Consider the following 17,842-nt stretch of genomic DNA (forward strand, 5'->3'; position numbering starts at 1 on the left):
GAAGTATGTTGGTTAATACTTCCCATCCCCTCATCCCCCCCCCCCCCCCCCGAAAAAAAAAGAGAATGAGTTTGTCTGCAAAACCACAGCAGATGTACTCCATTAACCATCAATTCTATATCACACTATTGCACCAATGTGGCCCTGCTAGCAAAGTGACCAATCAATTACCAAGGTGTGACCACTGGCTGTCCCTAATGAGTTGACCAGTGCATAAACTCATGTGATCCCAAAGCCCAGACATGTGACTATGAACTCCTGTCATTCTAACAAAGCAAAATATCTTCACTGCTCCTTTTACATGCACAAACAACTGAAGGAAAAGCCAAAGCACAACAAAAAGAAACACACTACAGTACACTGTACAATAATCACACTATGCATAATCTCTTCTCTTCACTGTTTCTGCTTAAGGTCTTCACATTAAGTAAACAACCAATGACTTGTTTCTACTACATCACATATCAAATGAAGTTATGAGAACAAAATGCTGCTTTATACAAGATGAGAACTAAATAAGAAGTAATTAACATAACATTATCATGACGACCTGAACTGCTGCGACATGTTACAGACATCATGCTTATTTCAAATCTTAATCTATGCATTACATGCAAACACAGCCAAAACAAAGTACTGTCACCTTTTTGTTAGATGCTTTTTAATGAAACTGTAGAGAAACTGGGAATGCTGAAAACGGGACACTTTTTTCTTAACAAAATAAATTTCCTACCACACTGAAAGGATTTCTTGTCAAAACCTAATGGGCAATTACCTCATCTAATTTTTTCTTCCATATATCACAGAATATATTCATATCATTGCTAGATTTGATTTTCTTCATGGTGTCCCCCCCCCCCCCCTCACCAATGTTACAACCATAAGTTTACACATAAAAAGTCTAGAGAGAGGTATGAATGAAAGAGGCTAAATGGTGGTTATAAGATGAGGGAAAGTATCTTACCTAGCTGGTCTGCAAGTTGCTTTCCCTTTTCTGTAGAAATCACTCTCTCGTCTTCCATGTCACATTTGTTACCAACCAGGATCACCTGAGCATTGTCCCACGAGTACGTCTTGATTTGTGTGCACCTGGGTCAAACAGGGTTCAAAGGTGAAATCATGATGCTGTGTATCATAGTACTGTATGACACTTTGAACACTGCGTTCACTCTTAATGTGCAAGTAATGTAGTCTTTGCCTTCCATGGATGTAGCCATCAAGATCATATCAAATCAATGACAAGAATAAAGAGGTCAGTGGGGATGGAGAAATTCACAGATAGCGGAGACAAAGTAAGAGCTGTATCAGGTAGAATGATACCATGTTGAATGCCTTCTCACATTAGCCCGTTGAGGATGGACTGATTTTGCTACAACACACATTTCCAATAGACCCCTGCCAGAGTATATACTAGGGACTCGTCCTCAACGGGTCAATGGGGTACTAGCTGTACATTCATGCCACACTGTAGAATTTTTACATCAAAGGTAATTCTATTTATGGAAAATATTTTCAATGTCTATCTAGGCAGGAATGTCAGTCTTTGATTCTCTATATTGTTGATTGACCTTCTATACCATGACAATTCTCCTCTTTTTTTCCATTTTTGATGAGATTTCTTATAACTCTGACCTCCAAACATGAGAGAGTAGTCTCCCTCTGTGGAGAACAAAACATATCAGAACAGTTTTGATATCTTGAAATATGACAGAATCAATACCATAATGCTTGAAATTAGGAAGGGAAAAGGCACAGTCTGCTTGGGTTCTGTACGTGTAAGGCGTGTTTACACAGAAATCAGTGATAAAGCTACAATGTAATACATCTGAGCTGTGTAGGCCTTCACAATCCATGGTATCCCAGCCATGCTACTGGGTTCAGAGCTCAATGTACATGTGATATGACTAAGATTTACTGCAATGGCTAAAATACAACTTGCATTAAGAAGGAGACAAAAACTCACCAGTCTTGTACGCTGTTAAATGACTCTTCATTTGTAACGTCATACATCAGGATGAAGCCCATAGCGCCTCTGTAGTAGGCTGTGGTTATTGTACGGTATCTCTCCTGCCCAGCTGTGTCCTGCACATAGAGTATAGATAATGAAATACATGTATACATTCATGAACAAATTGCCAGTCATGTTACCATGCTATCCCTTTCAAAAAAGGGAGAACCTCCCGTCATACATGAATGTTGCGTGGGATACTCCATCATATTATATCAATACCAAGAAAATCATGCATTCATGCATTCAAGCTCGATTGGAATCTTTTTGGTTGCATCCAAAGTCACACTCATCTTGTTTGAGACCAGGCACAAAATCAAAGGCAACTACCAGTATTTTTTTTACCAAATAGTGTTTTAAGAATTTAATGTATCTTAAAACAACCATTCTGCACTAGCGGATATTTTTGCACAACTAATTTCTCACGCTTGGCCGGGTGAGAAGAGTTTTGGATGTTTTTAATTCTGCAGAATCAAGACATCAACTACTACAACAAAATTACGGCAAACAAAAATATTTGCTTGCTTTTATTTTCACGCTACTTTCTGGTTGGAAGAAATGTGCAAAAATTTCAACACTGCCAAAATTTCCACTTTTACAGTATTATCATTTCCTTTGAGCTTTATTCTCTAGAGCTGTAATACATAGATACAGACTTCAATATATTTTCAAACCTCAGTCCATTGTGGAGTAAGTAACACTGATCGAATAGCCATGTTTTATACAAACCTACAAAGATTCTTGCTATCCAATTGGTCAACTGCTAATCACATGACATTTGCTAGAATGTATCATTACACAAGGTCGCTGCTGAGCGTGCAATTTTTGTCAGGTCATTGTGGATATTGTAGTCTGCATGACACCACCATTTATACTCCCATTATAGGCTCTTTAATTAACTCATCACATTTCGACATCACAATTTATGCATTTTTTTTTTTTTTTTGTAGCGTGTACTTGACCAGTCAGAAGCGCATGCTCAATTACTTACTATTACTTACACTATACTGTCAAAAATTTCAACCAATGGCTTTCCTCATATGATGATATCATAAAACAACCATTAACCTTTCACAAAAATGGTGGTGATTTTAGTACCATATTCAGGAATTGGCATAAACTATATTTATTGATGTTCAAGATGTCATATTAAACAAATCTATTTTGGCCTTTGTTAGTTTAACTGACAACAACATGCAAAGCGATGTAGGTATCAATATGCATATTCATTACATGCATTTATGTACAGATTAAGACAGATGGAAGGAGTAGTTCATGAATGACAAAAGAATAAATAAGATGTATCCATGGACACTGAGTGACAGCAGCTTACATGACAGAATCTGAAAGTCCAGAGAAAGAGTGCTGTACAGGTCATAAATAGCCCACCCTGGAATGGAGCCCACCCTGGAATGGAGCCTATGCCATGAAAGGCATGACCAACCAAGCAGATTATCATCTTCGCATGATTACACAAGACATATAGTATCTCTCCATTCCGTACCTTGAATATTTATATCTAGGGTCTATTCTGTGTATGCAACTATATACCATCACATTTCAGCTAACCACACAAAATGGATGAATAAGAGTGTGCAATGTTTGTGCATTCATGTTTGTGTGTTATTGGGCATGCAAGCTTGCACTTTATAAACATGTACAGCCACTGTGACAGACATACAGTCAAAGGGCTTTGAGAGAGATGGGCATGGAACAATATATGAAGTTTCAACAACAGGGAGCTGTCCAAATAGGAATGGAGAATCTAGCTGCAAAAATCCATTACACTTGTAAACTGCACACCTTGCAACACACTACTTTTCAGTAATCTATTGGTAAATATCTGGAGCCAAAAGAGAGATGGGTATAGTTTAGAATATCACATTGAGCCTCTGACAGCTGTATGGCTATCACTAATCATCCATCACTGATATCAAAACATCCACTCAGAAAGTTGCAACTGATTTTTAACGCACATAATGTGTGCATCATGGTGCATTAGTTCCCTACAACACCCACACATCAAATCATACTCACTAAAAACACATAACACAGACATCCACAGATGGTATACAAACTTGTAGGGGATAGTCATGAAAGGTACATGTAGGTCCAAGATGGGGAAATAATTTTGAAAAGAGGAATGAAGACATTCTTATCTTCATATCAATCTTACTAACTCAAGTGAAAACTTACCTCCAGATACTTCTAACTTAATGGACATGTAATATCAAGCAATACCTGGTACACTTCATATTTACAACATCTGGGTAAAATATGTCTAGTCTCCAAAGTCTCACAGTACATCCATGTGAGCCCAGCAATTAAAAGAAAAAGGAAAACATATTTCTTTTGATGTTCAAACCTATACACATTCAAATGACATGAGTAATATCCACTGTCAACCCAAGATCTATTTCAAAATATGTTTCAACTAGCCATGGGGATGAGGATCTTTCAAATTTTCTTTAAAAAGCTCAAGATGGCTAATCAAAGAATACAGTACATCATACTGAGAATGTTTTCAAGTAATATGCAGTAACAGGTCAACACTGCATTAATTGTTGTCATGAACAGGTGGTATGTAACTTACTGATTGTAATACCGGTCACATCTTAATCTCTTTCACATGAAGCGGTTCTTCTTTTACAGGGCACACTACAAGGGTCAGCACTGATGGTCTTCATTTATCTACGTCATATCCCCTCCCCCACCATAGCATGGGATGAACTTACCATAAAAAGAAGTTGGATAACAAAAGTTAGAAGTGATGAACAAGAGCAATAAAAAAGACTGTACCAAGTATCAAGTTGCATGTATTAAAGTGTCACATGATTTCACCCACGCTAATATGGCAAACAAGGAGATTTAATGTTCCATAAAGGCAACTTTTTTTTTTAATGGCCGCACAATGTGACCCCATGCTTGTATTCTGATGATTTGTGTGTGCTGTGAGCTCGACCACTTTAATGATAGAGAGCATGAATAGCAGCATCTTGTCTTATGGGTAATGATGTTCTCATCTGCTGCATTCCTTTTTCTGTTCGCCCCACCCCCCAAAAAGAAATACAAACACAAAAACAAACACATACATACACAAAACATTTAGTAGTTGCGACATACAGTGTATGGCATTAAAGAAGTATGTGAAAAAATGTACTCCATAATTTGTAGAAAGAAACAATACCAATGTGTTTTTTCTGCATCTCAAGACACTCCATATGCTTCCCAATGAAATACCCGATTTAAGATTTGAGAATAATTTCATAACACCAAAATTTGTTACATTCACTATATAAGGTAGTTTAACGAAGAAACTTGTACGGTGAGACTATAATGTCATCCGTAATCTGGTGAATACATTCAGGCTTATTCTATTAATATTAAGCATTCAATGTACAGTGGACTCCTGTAAATAATAAAGTCCTTGGGACCAGCAGTTTTCTTTCATTATATCGAAATTTTGTTATAACTGAACAAATAAACAATAAAGAACAATGTCTGGATAATTTTGCAACCTGAATTTTTACTTCATTGTATCCTGAATTTTGTTATAACCGTGTTAGTTATAACGGGGGTGCACTGTAGTATTCCCGCATTCTCTTTCGTATCTAATTGAAGATATTTAAACACTTCTTTTTTCAAGCCTCTTTGTAAATTTGCAGAATAAAAAAGACCACTTTACAGATGAATGACAAAAGATAAAACATTGTTTGTGTGACTTTCTAATGGAGAGGATATGCTTTAATTGTGAATTGGTAAAGTTCTGTGAGAGGAAGACAAGAGATGATTTTCAAAGGATTCAGTCTAAAGATCTCTGTTATTCTGTGAATTTGAATCACAGAGCTTGATCTTGATCACACTACAATAAAAGTCTGACCAGCACATACATTGTAGCTCACTATCAAAAGCAAGTAATCAATCACAAAGTATGTACATAAAAGGCAAAAAGGACCAGAAGACTTCAAAGGCTTCCAAGTGAATCACTAAGAATGAGTAGTTTGATCATTGCTAAAGACCAGAGGTCATTACTGTCCACTTCTCCATTCCTCCCCCTCCTCGTATCCCATCATACACTCTGCCTTCCTCTATCAGGATAGTCAATGGAGCTAATTACCGCTCCCTTTTCAGTCCTACTTTAACATTCATTTCTCCATAATGGATAGTGTTTCTACACCATTACCTAAGTCTGACTCAGCAGAAAATGCAAATATAGCTTGTTTAATCACCCAATTACACACTGGCAGTGACCTTTGACGAATTGTTGCTGGTAGTGCATCCAATGCAAGCCTCAAGAGAACAGAGTCCATGAATGAGTTTTCTTCATCCTTCTTACGGAGCGACAACCTGCATAATTTATGCCTGCGTTGTGAGGGATGGAGGCATAATACATGTAGGGGAAAGCTTTCCAAAGGACACTGTACACCAGCTGCTGTGCAATGCAGTGTCTAATGCTGTTTTTCATTGCCTTGGACTAATAGTTTTCTGGAAATCTCATGTTGTAGGCCAAATCTTTTTTTCTCTCTCAAAGTTTCATAAGAGTACATTTTAAGTACATCCTACACACAAGTTGCCACCCACAAATAATATCTCACCTGATTTTACTAGCATTTTCTTTTTCAATCTCAACAAATTCACTGTGTAATTTTTTTTTATGAGACAAAGTAGAAAAATTGACGATGTGATTTCATCACAATATGTATGATATTTATGCACTCTGAGCCTAGAGGAAAAGGAGTGAAAAAAATAATTTAATGTGTATTATGTAATGTGTATACCTCATTTAGACACCCATAAATTCAATGCACCTTTGGGTAATTAGCACACAATCATTATGATGTACAATGTTTTTGGCTAATGTTTAATTTAGACTTTGTCTACTAATAGCATTCATTAAAGGGTGTGTACAGTTCTGGTCGAGGTGAAGATTTAGCTTTTAACGTTTTGTGAGATATTCAGAAACCACTCTATGAGATGTCAAGGAGCATGCAGTTCTAAGGGGTATCAAAAGTCTATTCGATGAAAATCGGTTTTGAAATGGCTGAGATATCCAAAAACAAGGTGAAACAAAGAGATTCTAGTAAAGTTGGGGCATGTCGCCTTTTATTATTAGCACTTTTTGGGATATCTAAGCCATTTGAAAACCAATTTTCATCAAATAAACGTTGAATCCTTCTTAGAATTACATGCTCTTTCATATTTCATAAGAGGCTTTTCATTATCTCACCTAGGAATGTTCAAAACTCGATTCCCCACCTCAACCAGTACTGTACAGTCCCTTTAAAATAATATATCAAAGCTATTGATAACTATTGCTATAACATTCCCTATATAAATATGTTAAACTGCCATTTATCAAGATTTACACAAAATGACACAAATATTGTTCTTATTTTCTTGATAAGGAGACGTGGGTTTGTTTTTCAAAGGGAAAGGCAAGTCAGAAAGAAGAATGATAAGATATCATGTCTACAGACAGAATCCCATAAGCACATATTGTTTTTCAAATGGCTATCCTAACTCAAAATAACAGGCATTATTGGCAAGCATTCGTTGCATGCCGAATCCTGCCCTGACAACAATATCTTGACTGTTTATTGCAGAAAACTTCCATTAAGAAGCAGCTATTTATGGGTGGGAGCCTCACTCTGAGGAGATTGTCTTACTCGTCAGGAAAGATCATTCAACCCAGAGTATGTCCCCAAAGCTCAAACCTCATCTTCACTGTGGAAGATGAATTAAATAATATGTGCATCCAAATATTTACATAGAGGCATCCCCAGGGCTCCTGCCTATTTGAATTGGTGAAGGCCCACGCACTCTCTGCAGCTTGCTCTGTGTTTAGCACCAAGATATAGTTACAATACCCTGGAAAACTAAGAGAGCTGCAAGCACAACAAAGTTCTGTGGTTTTCTGATAACCAACTTCCCACTCAGAATATGAGATCCATCTAAAAAGATTGCCTTCCAACAGCTGGCTTGGTATTTCATGCACACATCATCATCATCATTATCATCATAATACAATATTCATAGTGCTTACCACAGCTCTCCTCCGTGCATACCTCATTGCCTGGCTCCAACAGGAAAGATTAGCAGTGTTCATAAACGTTGCTTATAAATCTCTCTTTGATTTTTTTTTTTTTGATGTTCTGCTCTCTCCTGCATGAAATGTCATGTGAATTAGGATCCACAATAATATTTTCCCCTTGCACCTATTTCTGTAACAGTACTTGACTTTTTTTCTGTGGATATTTGTATTTATTTTCTGAAGTTAAATTGAATACTTTTGATGCTTCATGGTATCCCAGCTCTGCATCTCATTTATATACAAATTTTGTGTAATCCATAATGGATATAATGTGTAACAAATTATATCTTTATCCCTCTCTGATTTTTCTCTTTCTCTCTCATTTATATAACTATCTATTTATTTATCTATCTATCTATATATATATTCATCCTTCTATCTAAACATGTATCAATATGCATAAGCAATATATTTCTGAAATACTTCTTTCCTGTTTTATACAGTGTCAGGTACAAGACATATACAATTGTATTGTTGTTATAGTATGTATTGCGAGATGTAAATTATTCGAAAAAAAAAATATATTAGTATAGCATCCCATCAAGGTGCGCTCCAAGTACATGCACAAAATATCTCAAGAAAAAAAAGCAATCTCATCACTTGAAGTCATAACGCATCTATTCAAAAACGTTTGAAGCAAACTTCTGCTGAGCTTAATTTAATCTGTAGCAGTAAAAACATCCATCAATTAGTGTCATATAAAAGTACAGTACAATGTATTTTTATTGATTGGATTATCTACAGTGCAATGATACCATTCACTGGACAAGCCCTATGTAAAGAATCACTGGAATAACTTCAACTGTCTCTTGAAAATGTCAGTATGTTAAATCAAGTGGAATTGTGAAGAATTACATAAAATATTCTTTCCAACATATGCCTGTTTGGGACCCCATGAAGCAGCCTCAATAAAAATAAATGAACTGTAAACCTATGCACAGATGAAAACTCTCAGTAATGAGGTTATGGTATATTCACCATTAAAAGTTAAATTTTATCCCTGACATTGTCACAAATGTACACACTAGTAGTTATGTACAGTATGATGTACTGTATGCATGGCTGTTTTAATGTGTATGTACACAGGTTGACCAGATTAATGGAGAACATTCTATGTGGTATAGATATAGTACATACAGGCTGACTAGATCAGTGGAGAATTTTCTAGGTGGTATACAATGTAGCTATACAGTACATGCATGTAGCAGGAAATACATTATAGCTCACTCAATCTAGATTGATTTCACCCATTCCAGAATCTTCTGGGAAGTGCTAACATAACCTTGGCTGAGTGAGGCACTGTCCCTGTAGCCCAATGTGATTGGTAGTTATTCTTGGCAGTGATGTTTTGTACATAGTTAGGCAGTGAGTCATCCAGGTTTCCTGGAACTTAGACTGGCTAGTAGGTTGGAGAGAGTTATAGAATGTGCTAGAAGGGGTGAATAGATAGTATATAAGCTAGAGAAATTCTGCAGTAGGCAGAGTACCCAACACCTCTGCTCTGAGAGTTACGTCACTTCTGGCTCTGAAGCGACTTGTTATAGTCAGTCCTGTGTTACCTGCTGACCTGTTATGTTTGTGGAGATAAGGCCTGGGAGACATTTTGCCTGCAGATAATTAATTTGCCTTCATTGGGGATAGATACCATTTTTAATGTCAACGGACATTGCTACGGCAAAGCTGTGACGGGCTGGATTCCTAGCTGGACAATATAAAGTGAATCATCATTCAACGCATCAACTGGACGTGGTCGTCACAACATTTGGACTCTGCACGTTTCGCCGTGGACGTATATCGTGGATTTTACCCCGGATCTATACCGTGGACTATCGTAACCTGTACCTCTGGAGTTACGTCAGAGGAATCATTCATCGGTGCATCGCGGATCATTCGTTTGTGCATCAAGTATCGTATTTGGACATTTCCAGGGATATTGCGTGTAATGCGTACGTAAGTGATTCCATTACTGACTATATTTGTTTCTATTGATCATTATTGTACTGATGTGAAACCGATTACCAGTCTGTACCCACAATATCATTGTTAATAAACCGCCTGAACATCAGTTGATTGTTTCTTTTGTGCGATCATTCTCAGAGTGATTTTGGTCGTAACAAAATTGGGGGCTTGTCCGGGAAGTGAATTTAAGCCAAAACTTAGAATTTGGAACGTTCCGGAATCCAGAATATTGGTACAGACAAAATACCAGCTGAGTTGATTGTTCACCTGTATATTGTGTGTAATACATCGTGACAATGTCAATCAGTACAATGGATGTTCAGGCATTTGTTCAGAGGACAGATTTGTCCCTCAAAGATTTGCAAAGGTTACGCAAATGTGATTTGACTGCTATTGCACAGCATTTAAATGTTGATGTTCCACAAGGTGTAAGAAAAGCAGAAATTCTTGACTTAGTGGCTGATCACATGGAGCTCAAAGAAGAAATTGACACTCCAGATCGAGCTCAAATTTCAGATCAAACACGGCTTGAGCTTGCTAAATTGGAAATGAAGGAGAGAGAAAGGGCAAGGGAATTAGAACTGGAGAAAGAGAAGATGAGATTAGAAATGGAAAGGGAGAGGGATAGAGAACGAAGAGAAGTGGAGAAAGAAATTGAAATGAAGAAACTTGAAGTGGAGCAACAACTGAAATTGCGTGAGATGGAATTGACTCATGCACAGACTGTTGGAAATCATGAAAGGGCTCCCTCTGAATTTGATTTGGCCAAGAACATTCGATTGGTGCCAAAGTTTGAGGAAAACAGAGTTGATGCATACTTTGTGTCATTTGAGAAGGTGGCTAACAGTTTGAAATGGCCACAGGAATTTTGGCCCTTGCTCCTTCAAAGTGTGTTTGTCGGCAAAGCAGCTGATGTGTACTCATCTCTCTCTGAAGAGCAATCACGTGACTATGCTACAGTCAAGAAAGCAGTGTTGAATGCTTATGAGTTGGTGCCAGAGGCGTACAGACACAAGTTCAGAAATTCGTACCGAAAACCAGGCCAGACACATGTTGAGTTTGCTCGTGAAAAAGAAATGATGTTTGATAGGTGGTACAGATCCCTGAAAGTGGATCAGGACTTTGATAACCTACGTGAGGTTGTTCTCTTGGAAGAATTCAAAAAGAGTGTTGCTTTCAGTGTGAGGTCACATTTGGATGATCACAAAGTGACAAGTTTGCATAAAGCAGCCTTGATGGCTGATGAGTATGAGCTGACCCACAGAAATGACAACAGACCACCTTTCAGGAATTTCTCTGGAAATAAGAGAGACAAAAAGCAGTCGAGCAATCCAAAGAATGCTGGTTCTGAAAAAGGCACGAGTTCTGAAACTTCATTGGCACCAAAGCCTCAATCTGACAAAGGGTCCAGTACAAGTGCAAATGTCATCAAATGTTTTCACTGTAACAAGACAGGGCATGTAAAGTCACAGTGTTGGAAGTTGCAAAACAAAACAAAGAAGGACTTGGGATTTGTCATGTCAAAAAGTGTCCTACCCGAAAACAGTGTCCCGTTCAGTGAAACACAGGCCATTGAAAGTCAATCTCCCAAATTCAAAGATAGGATTAAGCAGGTGGATGAGAGCTATCGTAGCTTTTTGTTTGATGGTGAGGTGACCCCATGTACTTCTGGTGAGGCAGGTAAGCCAGTGGTCATCCTGCGGGATACGGGGGCCTCTCAGTCGTTGATGGTGGATGGTGGTATGACTTTTCCACCAGATAGTGCAGTAAATGCAAAAGTCTTGATTCAGACTGTTGATGGCAGTTATATGTCAGTGCCACTGTATAGAGTGGATTTGAAGTGTGACCTAGTTTCTGGTCCTGTTACTGTTGGAGTTGTTCCTGAGTTGCCCATGGCAGGCATTGACTTTTTGTTGGGGAATGACTTGGCTGGGGACAAGGTGGTTGCGTCTCCAGTTGTTTCGGAGAAACCAGTGGTGGTTGCTGAAACTGAGCAGTTGCAGGAGGAATTTCCTGGGATTTTCCCAGATTGTGTTGTGACTAGGTCTCAGGCTCGTAGAGCTGTTCAAGATGATGCGGATTCTGTTGATGTGGAGGAGAATTCCGGTGTTTGGTTGGCAGAAACCTTTTTCAAGGATTTGAATGATGGGGTTGCTGTATTAGGCTCCAAGGCTAACAGTGATGGGCTGTTTAGCAAGTCTTCCTTGGTTGAAGCACAGCAGGCAGACTCTGAGTTGAAAGGCTTGTCTCAGACGGCGTGTTCTGAGGCTGAGGCTGAAAAGGTCCCTGAGTGCTATTATGTCAAAGATGGCATTTTGATGAGGAAGTGGAGACCTCCCCATAGGCCAGCTGATGAGGATTGGACGGTGGTCCGTCAAGTTGTTGTCCCTCCTAGTTACCGCGGTGAGATCTTGAGGATTGCTCACGAGTTACCAGTTGGCGGCCATTTAGGCGTCAGAAAGACAAAGGATCGGATCATGAGGCATTTCTATTGGCCAGGGTTGAATGTGGATGTGGCTGAGTTTTGCAAGACTTGTCACACATGTCAGGTGGCTGGTAAACCACAGCATTCGGTGAAGCCGGCGCCATTGATTCCGATACCTGCGCTTGAAGAACCATTCAGTCGGGTTCTAGTTGACTGTGTTGGACCTTTGCCTAGGACTAGGTCAGGTCACAAGTACCTCTTGACAATCATGGATATGTCTACACGGTTTCCAGAGGCTATCCCATTGCGAAATATCACTGCTAAGACTGTGGTAGATGCTCTAGTGCAGTTTTTCACTAGGTATGGGTTGCCCAAGGAAGTGCAGTCTGACCAAGGGTCAAATTTCATGTCAGGCATATTTCAAGAGGTGATGTATCGTTTGGGTGTGAAGCAGCTGAAGTCGTCAGCTTATCATCCCCAATCCCAAGGTGCGTTGGAGCGCTACCACCAGACCCTAAAGACAATGATTAGAGCATTTTGTGAGGAGTATCCCGAGGATTGGGATAAGGGCATCCCTTTCCTGCTGTTCGCAACGAGGGACTCCCCAAATGAGTCAACGGGTTTCAGCCCATTTGAGTTGGTGTACGGTCATGAAGTTAGGGGCCCACTGAAGCTCATCAAAGAGAAATTCATGACTGAAGATGATGAGGTCCACCTACTTGACTATGTGTCAAAGTTTCGTGAAAGGCTTTCAAAGGCTTGTGAGGTAGCTAGGGAACACTTGAAAGTGTCACAAGACTCTATGAAGAGAAAGGCAGACAAAAATGCCAAAGCCCGAACTTTCAACCCAGGTGACAAAGTTCTTGTACTGCTGCCCATACAAGGTGAACCACTGAAAGCCAAGTTCAGTGGCCCGTACTATGTCAAAAAGAAACTCAATGATGTGAACTATGTGATCAGTACGCCAGACAGACGCAAAGATCAGAGGGTGTGTCATGTAAACATGCTGAAAGAGTACTATGAGAGAAAGGCTGGTCAGCCGGTAGGTGTAACTCAGGTGGTAGAAGAAGAAGTAGATGAAGAGGGAGAAGCTCAAGATGAGCATGGAAGTGAGCCCTCTAGTGCCAGGTTGTCTAACTCAGAGATGTTAGGGAAAGTAGATGAGGCACTGAACTACCTACCTGAAAATCAGAGGAAAGATGTGACTAGTCTGTTACATGAGTACAAAGAATTGTGTAAAGACAAACCAGGCTGCACCCCTCTGGCGGTACATGATGTTGATGTAGGAGATGCTGACCCTATCAAGCAAAACCCTTACAGGTTAAACCCGAGCAAACTGCAAAAAGTAAGGGAAGAGGTTCAATACATGCTAGACAATGACATAATAGAACCGAGTAAAAGCAGTTGGAGCTCCCCAATCGTCATGGTGCCCAAACCGGATGGGTCTCAAAGATTCTGTATAGATTACAGAAAGGTGAATGCCGTGACGAAAACAGACTCTTTCCCCATTCCCAGACTAGAAGACTGCATTGACAGGGTCGGAAATTCTGCATATGTCAGTAAAATAGACCTTCTAAAGGGATACTGGCAAGTGCCCTTGACCGACAAAGCCAGAGAGATTTCTGCCTTTGCTACACCAGATGGCTTGTTCCAATGCAAAGTAATGCCATTCGGCATGAAAAATGCTCCAGCCACCTTCCAACGGCTGACAAACCAAATCATTGCCGGACTTGACAATTGTGTAGTATACATTGATGATATCCTAGTGTACAGTGACACGTGGGAGGAGCACATTACACACTTGCGGCAACTTTTTGATCGACTCAAGGAGGCCGGATTGGTGATTAATCTGGCAAAGAGTGAATTTGCGAAGGCCAAAGTGGTGTATCTCGGGCATGTAGTCGGTCAGGGACAAGTATTGCCAAGAGAAGCCAAGGTAGAGGCTATACTAGGCTTTCCCATCCCCCAATCCAAGAAGGAGTTGCTCAGATTTCTGGGCATGGCTGGTTTCTACAGGAAATTTGTACCGAATTTCAGCACTGTAGTCACCCCCCTAACAAACCTGCTGAAGGGCAAGGCAAAGTACACCTGGACTGATGAGTGTCAAAGAGCCTTCGAGAAACTAAAGGCAGTCCTTGCTAATGAGCCTGTTTTGGCAGCTCCTGACTTCGCAAAGCCATTCAAGGTGGCAATAGATGCTAGCGATGTAGGAGTGGGAGCGGTTTTGCTCCAAGAAGATGAAGAAGGCACTGAACGACCAGTTAGCTACTTCTCCAAAAAATTGAACACATACCAGAAGAAGTACTCCACAATTGAGAAGGAGGCTTTCAGTCTCATCCTTGCCCTCCAGCAATACGAAGTGTACTTGACAAATAGCAAAGGGGAGATCACGGTCTATACTGACCACAACCCCTTGGTCTTTTTAGACCGGTTCAAAATGAAGAACAACAGGTTGTTCAGATGGAGCATGATGACGCAGCCATATGCACTCAAAATCAAACATGTGGCAGGCAAGAACAATGTAATTGCCGACGCTCTATCAAGAGTGTAACATGAAGAGAGTATCAAAGGTGAAAAGTTTTCACCGCATATCATTTCCAGTGTATGTGTTAAGCATATTCATTAATGTGTGCAAAACAGTTTGATATGATTGTATAAGCTCCGAGAATCCAAGCAATATCATTGTAAATAGTATCCATGAAAAGAGAACATGGAATTAATATAGCTATCCAACAGGCATGTGATAGTATGTGATTATTGTTGCTTGACTTGGACTTTACCTCACATTCGTTGTAAATAACAATGAGAAATTGTGAAGGTAAAAGAAACCCTTGCTACAGCAAGGCTTTCTTTTTCCCATGGGGGATGGTGTCACAAATGTACACACTAGTAGTTATGTACAGTATGATGTACTGTATGCATGGCTGTTTTAATGTGTATGTACACAGGTTGACCAGATTAATGGAGAACATTCTATGTGGTATAGATATAGTACATACAGGCTGACTAGATCAGTGGAGAATTTTCTAGGTGGTATACAATGTAGCTATACAGTACATGCATGTAGCAGGAAATACATTATAGCTCACTCAATCTAGATTGATTTCACCCATTCCAGAATCTTCTGGGAAGTGCTAACATAACCTTGGCTGAGTGAGGCACTGTCCCTGTAGCCCAATGTGATTGGTAGTTATTCTTGGCAGTGATGTTTTGTACATAGTTAGGCAGTGAGTCATCCAGGTTTCCTGGAACTTAGACTGGCTAGTAGGTTGGAGAGAGTTATAGAATGTGCTAGAAGGGGTGAATAGATAGTATATAAGCTAGAGAAATTCTGCAGTAGGCAGAGTACCCAACACCTCTGCTCTGAGAGTTACGTCACTTCTGGCTCTGAAGCGACTTGTTATAGTCAGTCCTGTGTTACCTGCTGACCTGTTATGTTTGTGGAGATAAGGCCTGGGAGACATTTTGCCTGCAGATAATTAATTTGCCTTCATTGGGGATAGATACCATTTTTAATGTCAACGGACATTGCTACGGCAAAGCTGTGACGGGCTGGATTCCTAGCTGGACAATATAAAGTGAATCATCATTCAACGCATCAACTGGACGTGGTCGTCACAACATTTGGACTCTGCACGTTTCGCCGTGGACGTATATCGTGGATTTTACCCCGGATCTATACCGTGGACTATCGTAACCTGTACCTCTGGAGTTACGTCAGAGGAATCATTCATCGGTGCATCGCGGATCATTCGTTTGTGCATCAAGTATCGTATTTGGACATTTCCAGGGATATTGCGTGTAATGCGTACGTAAGTGATTCCATTACTGACTATATTTGTTTCTATTGATCATTATTGTACTGATGTGAAACCGATTACCAGTCTGTACCCACAATATCATTGTTAATAAACCGCCTGAACATCAGTTGATTGTTTCTTTTGTGCGATCATTCTCAGAGTGATTTTGGTCGTAACAAAATTAAGTCTCTTTTGTCGGATGACCCCATTTGTTTCTCGCCCCCTACATACACTGATGCATTTACTCCAATCCTCATCCTCCTGCACACAGCTTGAGCTATAGGTGTAATCACTCATCCTCAAACACCATCCCTATTTATTATTGATTCAATCCATGAGGTCTGTAGGCAAGCATCACTTTATGTGATGAAAGTAAGTCATCTTTGTTACATGATACTGTGAGAGCTCAGCCCAGGTAATTTTAACTATGGGGCCTGTTTTTTTTTCAACAGAATTCACAGAAAAATAAGACAACTACTTAGAAATTATTGAATGAACAAGCTATATTACAATAAATAACATAATTTCTATTTCCTGAACTCTGTAATCTCATTGAGTACCTTGAATTAACCCAATGCAAAGAAAAACAAATGATCTTTCAAAATGTTTCTACCTTAGCATTATTAAAAATAAGGATGTTGTACAAATAAACACCTAAGAGCTGAATGTACATGAAATCATGTGTTCTACAAAATAAAGACAGAAAACATAGTAAGTGTTGCAAGGACTGACTCCAGAAGAGACAAGTTCAGACCTGCTAGATTTGGCAAAATTGTTAGAAACTATAATAAAAATGACTCGAGCCTTTGAAAATGACTCACTGGCTGAGATAAAAATTCCGTCTGCATAAAAGAGTCAGGAAAGAGGGGGAGAGTCAGTCTTGTTGAGCAATGGGGGAAGGGGGGGGGGGGGCAGGGGAGACTTAGCACACGAAAACTGGAATGAGATTAATAATGCAAGGTTTATCACCAGGCAGCACATTAGGCTGGGGATTTTAACCACTTCTCCTTATTACTACAGACACAGAAAGAGCTGGAGGCTGACAAAAAGAGACAGAGAAGAAAAAAAAAAAGAAAAAAGAAAAACTAGAAATGTCGCTACAGCGACTGATGCCTCCGCCATAATGCATGATTCTCCCAATAGGTGTATAGTTCAATGTCTTCACAATGTGTGATGACAGTTTCACATAACTGGCAAAATATCGAAATAACAGGTTTATCAGAAATATCTTGAATGTTCACTTTCCACAAACTGGGTTTGCTATAATTGTCTATTAAAGAGTGCAGGTACACATATTTGGGGAATTGGAAATTTTTACTTGACTTCTGACCGACCTTATTATAAGTTTATGCATTGAGTATAATTTTCAAAATATAAAGAAAGAGTGTAATTACCAGTACAAAATATATATATTTTTTTCATTTAAACCTAACCTTTGACCTTTGACCTTCTGGCTGGAAATTTCCAAGAGAATCTCCATTAAGTAATACATGTACATATATTAAATTTTAAAACTAATAATGCAATCATTGCATATACTAGTACAGGCGTATATGAGG

At 39.4% G+C, this 17,842-nt stretch overlaps 1 protein-coding gene across 2 annotated transcripts in view; it reads right to left on the reverse strand.

The window, feature by feature from the left end:
* Positions 1-17,842, reverse strand: part of LOC139724742 (ras-related protein Rab-3-like) — a 61,961-nt gene that overhangs the window by 16,818 nt on the left and 27,301 nt on the right. For both annotated transcript variants that reach the window (XM_071635864.1, XM_071635863.1), the window contains exons 3-4: positions 1,964-2,082; positions 965-1,089 (exon numbers count right to left, since the gene is read on the reverse strand). In XM_071635864.1, the coding sequence (XP_071491965.1) occupies positions 965-1,089; positions 1,964-2,082 (244 nt within the window). The remainder of the gene's footprint in view (positions 1-964; positions 1,090-1,963; positions 2,083-17,842) is intronic.

The sequence above is a fragment of the Diadema antillarum genome, unplaced genomic scaffold (assembly GCF_040938485.1).
Source record: "Diadema antillarum isolate AM-2024a unplaced genomic scaffold, OU_Dant_1.0 scf00000226, whole genome shotgun sequence".
NCBI lineage: Eukaryota > Metazoa > Echinodermata > Echinoidea > Diadematoida > Diadematidae > Diadema > Diadema antillarum.